Here is an 8573-nt window from a genome sequence, read left to right as displayed (position 1 = left end):
GTCGTGTGACGTGTCTGAGAAGTTGCAAAAAAGTACATTTCAGAGGAAAAAAATGTTTGCTCACGTGTTTAAATCTCCACATTCTCTAGAATAACAAAGACAATTAAACTCACCTAACTTTCCAGTTTATTATTTTTGCCCTTTTTTTTCTTGTAGTTTCCGTCAGATTCTCTCAGTCAGACCTTTAATCTGTGTGTCCATGTTTCACGTGCACCTCCTGCAGCCTTCTCCCTGACACTGAGCCTCTTCGATTAGATTGACTCACTAAATGTGTATGAAAATAGTTGATGGGTTGGTTTCCGTATTTTTTTTTTTGGCAGCTCAGAATATCATCCTCATGTTCTGTGTATGTGTGTGTTTCTGGCACTCGTCCAGGCTAGCCCAAGCAATAAGATACAGAGAAGGGAAAAACCTGCTGCAACAGGTTTCTCAAAGGTCCTCTGGTGCACTCGTTGGCAGCCAGCAGCGCTCTTTTTTTTCTTCCTCTTGCCTTCATCTATCTTTTCTTTTGCCCCCGCTGAATGGTTACCTGTCTGAATGGGACACAAGATCCACCTCTGATCACAGCCAGTGCCAGAGATCAGGCGCCTTGCCCTGCTTTCAGAACATGCCCATGGCAAAGGCTGACATAAATGTGATCTGATTTCACCTGACTGTTGAGTATTCAAATATGTGTGTCCTAAAAAAATGTTGCATGCAAAACACTGCAAATGAGGCTATTTTGTTAAACTGGACATTTCAGTTCAAGGTGAAACTAAAAGTTGATAACTGACCTACTCAATGAGGCAGGGCATCTTTTACAAAACTGAATTTACAAAGTGAAAATAAGTTAAAGATCTTTGCTGAAAGCTGCACAATAATCATGTAGGCTGAATGAGAAATGAACGGAGAGATGTAATTAAGGTATGTCAATGCAGGTAGATGCTTATCCTATCCTCCCAGTGAACCGGGAACATCAGCAGCCCCGGCTCGTAGCTATACCTTGAATCAACCCTGTCCTCAGTGAGAGGGTGAGGCGGAATGACAGAAAGACAGGGGCGGATTAATTACAGATTGAATAAACTCTTGTGTTTCAGCGCAAACCTCTGCAGGGCGAAGCTGCAGCCAAAGGCAAGGGCTTTTTTTCTCTTTAAATCCAAGGATCGACTATAAGGAAAGCTCAAAGTCTCATTGTTCTGAACAAATAATTGCTCTCACACTTAAGTGTTCTCCATGTTTTTACAGATACCAGAGCGTGTCATCAATCATGTTTCAAGGCTTTCCACGCTGACATTCTCCGGATTTTACAGGCCTCGTTATTGCCAAACAATCAGGTCCTACACCACAACGTCATACGGCACTGTGACAATGACCGTGTGGCTCATGTGCACCTGTGGGTGTGTTTTATTCTCAGCTATATGCAAATCACGTGTGGAATGTTTCACCAGCTGCCTCCACTTGTCTCATGAGTGGCTCGTGCTCCTGCAGAGGAACATCTATACGTAACGGACTGTTTAATGAGACTGTGGKACCATCAGCATCGAGGTGCCGGACTGACATTTGAATGTTCAAATTACCTGCTGTGACATGAAGCKGGCACCAGGAACATGAGAATTGTTTGATCGAGAGAACTTTATGAGAAAGTATCATACCATAACTTTACAGAGCGTTCATTCAACCAGAACTTTTTAACGTTCTAATGCATTTGTTCATGAAGAAACCTCAGGCTTAGCTCCAGGGCGATGCCGCAGTTTGCCTTTTCCAGGCGAAGTTTCCTGATTCCATTAATTGTTTACTCATCAAGGTTGTGTAGTCTCTCTTCTCGGTGTKACCCCTGCCCTGTGGCCTGTTTGACAGGGGAGACCTGACCAGGGATCCCAGACAACGTAGCCCCCTGGATCACAGGGCCGCTAAAACCCCTCCACCAAGCTGACGTGGCAATTCTGAGGGAAATTTGGAGCAGACGACTAGATCAGTGGTTCCCAAACTTTTTATCTTCTGACCCACAAAATATCCATGGCAAAAATTTGTGACCCCAAATATTACTGGTCTGAGTACACTAACATTGTTAATAACCCTAAAAACACAGGCTTTTTGATCATCTAAACAGCTTGTACACAAATATAAATACTTATTTATACTTATTTTGTGTTTTTGTAATAATTATAAGGAAAATATTACATCATCAATTATTTTATTACCCTTTAAATTGATTTCTGGAGATTATCCAAGGTGCTTCATGACCCATAATTGGGTCCCAAGCCCAACTTTGGGAACCAAAGTGCAGTGGTTCCCAAACTTTTCAGCTTTTGACCCACAAAATAACAGTAGCAGAGACCTGTGCCCAACTATGTTTGGATGATAAACATTTGTATCAGGTCAACTAAACATGGGCATAGTAATAATATTTTTTATACTACATTTATCCATTTTAAATATACTAACTTTACTCCTTTGTAACAACTAAGGCAAAAATGTAATTAATTCAGAAAATCTTTTCAGGACCCGACCTTGATGTTTTGGGACCCCACTTTGGGTCCCAACCCCAACTTTGGGAAACACTGGACTAGATGGAGCGAGAGACGAGCCGACGGATCATCATCCTCAGTAATTTGGGCATTGCTCTGGTCAAGCTGAGTCAAAAGGCAAAGCTCTCGATTTACTGGTCTGTTTACGTTTCCAACTCTCATGTGTGGTCATGAGCTACAGATCACGACTGTCATGGTTTGTCATTTTATTCCTTGGTTTTTCCTAGTGTTTCTATGTTCCCCTGAGTATGTCTGCTCAGCTGCCCCACATCACTCTGCTGATTACCCTTGTGTCTCTCCCCAGGTGTTTTCTGTTCCCTCAGTAGTTCTCTGTGTATTTAAGCTCTGTCTTGTCTCTGTGTCGGTGTCCGATCATTGTGCTGCAAAGCTTATCTCGTTCTTCATGTTCCATGTTCCAAGAGTTTTTTYGCCACGTCTTTCAAGTGAGTTTTTTCATCTGCCTCGTCAGCATTTTGATTTGTAAATAAACTTTATTTTTTGTTACATTTGAAATCTGCCTGTGCCCTGGGTCATTCCATGTCTGAACCTGACAACGACCAAGTGAACGAGATCCCGGACACAAGTGGCCAGACTGAGCTTCCTTCATGGCCGAGCCCAGGCTWAGAGTGAGGAGCTCTGAGTGGAGACACAAAAAGAATGATAACCAGGGGGGTGGAGAGTGGCTGGGCTAAGATATTCCAGAGCCAGACTGAAAACATGCGATGGCTAACCAACTGGGCCTTGTGGAGGTCGACAGGAGAAGAAGACAATGGTGATAAAGCTAAGCAAAAGCAAAGCACAAGAAATACCTGGGGCTGAAAGAGGAAATAGAAAAGTTTCAGTCTAAAACTCCCAGTCCTCTGATAGAGGGTCTAAATTTAACGTGAACCGCCCAAGTGGGATAATAGCTTAAAATGGGTGTTTTATTATATTTGTACACTGAAGTAATGCTCATCACTCACCACCTGAGTTTTGAGCTAAGATCATGTTATGATGAGAAATGAAAAAGTTGAATTGGATTGACTCCAAAAGTTAATCAGTTGTAAATCTAACTTTCTGTGTGTTTCATTAAAACCCATCTATTGATTCGTCATGAGACAAAAGCTTCGTTGCCCAAGGTATCATCAGCTAAAGATGTAAAATAAATGTCAGCTAGTGTTGTAAATAATAAAAAAAAACATCCAGAACCAGAAATGATTATATATCGTAAAATGTGTAGAAAAACGACTGATGATGATTTAAAGAGAAAGCTTTACAACAACAGACTTTCTGTGATTGTGTGGAAAAAAAGAAATATCAGGTTTCTGTAAAACTTTGTGTGATCAGGCTACAAAAGTCCTGCCAGATTGTGTTTCTATCCTCTGACAGTGATGATTGTACATTTTTATATGAACGTAAACCATGCAGAAGCTTGCCTTCTAGCAGCTCTTTGTTGCCATAATCTATTAAAGAATTTCAAACCGTTCCCATAAAACATACACACACCCTAAAGACTATATGACAGCTTTTATTATTTTTATTACATTCACCACAGCTGTGATGATTACTTTTTTTTCTGTTAAAATATTTGTAAATCTTAAGATTAGTGTGAGATTAAGTTGGAATTAAAGTCACRTTGGATGTCATCAGTAATCAGAAACAGTGATTTATGAACATCTTGAGAAAATGTTCAGATGCCCYCGAGGCTGCACTCTTCATGACTGAATACTTTGCTCTTATTTTTGGCTCAAGCTGAGCTTATATATGTCCAATAATTACTTTTCCTGTCCCAGGGACATCTTATATAAAATGTGCAGCTGTCTCTTCTAATGATTGCACTCAAGATGGTATATTWACATTTTATGAGGAATTAATAAAAAAGGACAGGAAGATTAAAGGGAAACTGCACATAGTTCTGCATCAGGGTGTTTTTACATTTCTCTGCTTCTTATTAAGGTCAGGAACAAAGCATTAAACTTAATATACTCCACGTTACTTCAACATTAAATCAGAAAAAGATCATAAATATCTTACCTCTGACAACAACCGTCCAACTTATTTTTCTGTATTTCCATAATTCTAAGAACCTATTTATCCAGGAAGATGGTGATAAATATTCCTGCCTGCGATGCTGTTGTTCAGTTTGTCCCTGGAGCATGTTCCCTGGATTAAACAAAAATATTTGGGATTTCATAACTGCTCATACTTTTGACCTCTGAATCTTGTGGTTCCACTTTTTTTTAAATCCTTTTTATTTTTTTATTGTTCAGACCCTTTAATGTATAAAAGATATATGACCCTCGGCTGAAAAGTTCAATGAAATGATTCAATCAGATTCGTATAACGGAGTTTTTGAAGGGATTTACTGTCTGTCCTCTTGATTCTCCTAAAAATTAAACCAGAGCCCGCTGGACCTAATCCTATGGAAGGCAATGGGATTTTGAATCTGTCATTAAAATCAGCATAGAAACCAGCATCTTTACTTTAAATATGCATCTTTCTGATGGTAAACATTCAGCCTTAGACCGAAAATTTGTTTATAATGCAGTCAAATAATAAAAATAACAGTATTTATCACGCTCAAACTTGTTTTGCAGTTTTGCAGGGATGTTTTGGACAAAAGTACAAATAATATGTTGAATTCCTATTGTGGATTTTTGGTTCCTGACCAGGAATTTATCTGAAATATGGTTACATCATGTGTGTTACCAAAAGTACAGTAGTGTTTGATCAAACTCCCACAAAAATCCTGGATAAATGCCATTATGACCAAAAACAAAGAAAGTATTTGAATGCATCCTGTCTAACCACTGTTAAAAAAACAATAATTGTAACTAATACTTAATAATGATAGATTATCTAAAACATCAGAGCTACAAGAATAAAATGTAATAAAAATACAGTAATGTCCAATAATTTAAAATGTTTTAGCTTTAATTTCATTAATTTCTGTACTGATAAATGAAGACTGCATAGAAAATGGCAATAAAATTACTAATATAAATATGATTTTTAGGAAGTTAGAATGCAAAAGTTAGTTTTAGAAATGCTAAATAATTTAAGTTTCCGAGTTGTGCTTGCTTATTGATTTCTTTACTGTAATTACAGGAAATATAAGCATCAAAAACAATTTGCCTTTTTAAAAACTGACTAAACATACAGTGGGTTTAAAAATAGAAACAAATATTTTGTAAGAAATGCAAATCAGTTCCTGTAATTAAAAAAAAGTTCACAGGGAATATCTTTAAAAAAAAAACACACATACTATTTGCAGTCATTACCTCCGCCAAGGGCGAGGTAATTGTTTCGGTCGCGTATGTGTGTCGTTCTGTCGTTCTGTCTTTGGACAACAATACTCAAAAACATGTGGACAGATTGTCATGACATTTTTACCACATGTGGGTACTGGGCCAAGGAACACACCTTTAATTTTTGATGATGTTCCGGATCACGATGCGGATACAGGAATTATTTTTCTTTTAACACTCTGACATCGGCAAAGCTGTGATGCTTTCACAGGGCGTGGGTTTCAAAGTGTCCAGCAGGTGGTACTGTAGCATTGGTGTGCCCCTTTGTAACTCTTTTACAGGATGGGGGAAATTGGTCTTGGCGGAGGTTTGCACTCTCTGAGTGCTTCTAGTTTTTAGTGTATCTGAGCCTTGATCCAAGATAATTCAATGTTTTGTCAACATCCCAAATAAATCCCCGTTTCATTTTTTTAATCATTTGTTCTGCTCCTGCAGCTGAGTTTTCATGATGACACTCAGGATGTTGTTTTCATGCAGATAATCTGATGTAAGGATTATTATAAGCAGCTTATTGAGAAAATGGATATGACCCTTTAGCCAAGGGAGTGTGTGCTAATAAGTGATTAGTTTTCAAACAGTCTGATCGTGTCTAAAGGTTCCAGGTTGCTGTCGTGGAAGATGGGGGTCATCTTTGTGTTGCCTCCAGTACACCCGTGGGCATGGCAGTTCGTTTGAGTGTACTGAATCCCTGCGAAAAGAATTGGTTCAAAAGATTCACCAAATCATTCAGTTCATCCCTGCAGTACACGAGTGGTTTACCTCGTTTTTTAGGAACCAACCTGAAGCCTCCGTCAAAATAAATAATGAATAGGTCGAGGTGAGGAACTAAACCAAAGGGATGGTTTTAACCATCGAAAAAGAGAAAAAGAGATTTTGGTTATTACAATACAAACAATAATTATCTAATGTGACTCCAGGCTGCCTTTTATTACCTTCAGAAGATTCTGTGACTAAGAAGCCCGGTAAATATAGAAAAACACAGATATGTTTCCGTGTCATAATTCATCTGTTGTGTCTTAAATCTTATTTTAAAACCGATTAGTCCCATTTTCAAGGCTGACAAATGAACACTGGCTCCTCAAAGTCTGCTTTACAGCTTTTAAAGTGTGTGTCAATCATTGTCACTCCCCAATGTGTACAAAACACTGCTTTTCAAGTTTTTTGAGCCACAGCAACGGTTTCCTGGTTTAAAGGTAAGAGAAAGAACACGCTTGACTTAATTTACCGAAAAGGAAAAATCATCTTTGCTAAAAAAAATAAAATAAAAATGGAGTTTGTGGACCAGCACAGCATGAAATGCTGCACAGGCTTGACCAGAGGGGTATCAGGCTACCGTCACTCAGGTAGGAGACAGGATAAAGTTTATTAGAAAGCACTGAATCAGCCAGATTCACTGTCGCTGAAGCTGCTGAGTGAGTGCAACATAGMGACAGAGAGAGCACATTGTTCATTGACAAAATGTGATAGGTTTGTTTTAATGTTTTAGGCTCTCAACGTTTTGTTTTGTCCTTTACCTGGGCACTTTCATTTCTAAGCATGAATGCAACACGCTATCATGTTTAGGGCAGTATCTCAATGTCTTGTGACTCAAATATGTCAAAAGGTTGTGAGACAATAGGTAAATATTCAGTTGAAATCCCGCTTATTGAAGTGTGCACACCTTGCAAAATTACACTCTGGCACATTATTTCTTGCCAAACTCCGCCCACATCATATCCACATACGTCAACAAGCATGGATTGTCTTTAAATTACACGGATTTTCCCCACTTTGCAGGACGTATAGAGAAATATCGCAGATTTCCTCAAATGCTCAGCTTCAAATTTATTTTTCATCCAACAACGAACACATATCATGTGAGGGTACTACAGATTTTTTGTGAAAACTACAGATTTTTGAAGGTCAGTGTAAAGGTAAACGTCTAAAGGGGTGGACATGTATGTATCCACCTTTACCTGCTTTAACTAAGGGTGGGCAATACTGGGAATTTTGGTAACAAAACGATATCAAGTAAATACTGGGCTAGTATTGCTGATAGGTTTTACTTGAAATGTCATGTTCATTGATAATTTTGTGATGCTTTAAGTTAGTTGAATATGATAAAATGATCTTCAACTGCACACATGGTGTAGAGGGTTTCAGATAATGACTAACGAAGCATTTGTAGACACTGCACTTTCACTGTTTGTACACAATATTTGTAAAAAAACTAAGTCAGAAATTCAAATACAGTGTCAACAGAAATATTGATCTTTCCATGTTCATATTGATCCAATTCCGATATTCATCTTGGTATCGATATAATCTCAAATTCAGTTACACAAGGAGGACAAAAGTCAAACTTGGTCCAATCCAAAGCCCAATCTGCCAATATTTATTGGGAAAAACTTTGGTTTTAAATGTTATATAAAATTATTCCTACTGAAATACAAATTACCTTTTCCAAATTATATTTTACAACATTTTTATAAAATGTTAAGAAGGACCACATTTGGCCACGGGCCTTGACTTTGACACATGTGCTGTGAGTGTATGAAACTCAACTCGATTAGAACTTGTCTGATCCTGATGCTTCTCCTCATGGATCCAACAAAAACTGCAACCCACTTTTGTTGCCTCATCTGAAGAAATAAAAAGTGATATGATTATGTTTCTAGGTTAGTTTAAAATGGATTACATTTACTTTTTTTAATAAATGTGTCTAACTTTTTTTCACTTTCAGATCTTGTCATAAAAATGACATACAAGCCAGCCTCCATAGAGCTGCAGCTTTTAAATA

The 8573-nt window shown here is 38.1% G+C and overlaps 1 protein-coding gene across 1 annotated transcript in view; it reads right to left on the bottom strand.

Moving 5' to 3' along the window:
* foxn1 (forkhead box N1) overlaps positions 1-8397 on the bottom strand; it is a 21328-nt gene extending 12931 nt beyond the window's left edge. Inside the window, exon 1 of the mRNA XM_014005314.1 lies at positions 8339-8397. Within this exon, the coding sequence (XP_013860768.1) occupies positions 8339-8376 (38 nt within the window). The 5' untranslated portion in view covers positions 8377-8397. The remainder of the gene's footprint in view (positions 1-8338) is intronic.
* Between the last annotated feature and the right edge of the window lie 176 nt (positions 8398-8573).

The sequence above is a fragment of the Austrofundulus limnaeus genome, unplaced genomic scaffold (genome assembly GCF_001266775.1).
Source record: "Austrofundulus limnaeus strain Quisiro unplaced genomic scaffold, Austrofundulus_limnaeus-1.0 Scaffold29, whole genome shotgun sequence".
NCBI lineage: Eukaryota > Metazoa > Chordata > Actinopteri > Cyprinodontiformes > Rivulidae > Austrofundulus > Austrofundulus limnaeus.
This window is presented reverse-complemented; position numbering and strand designations above follow the sequence as displayed.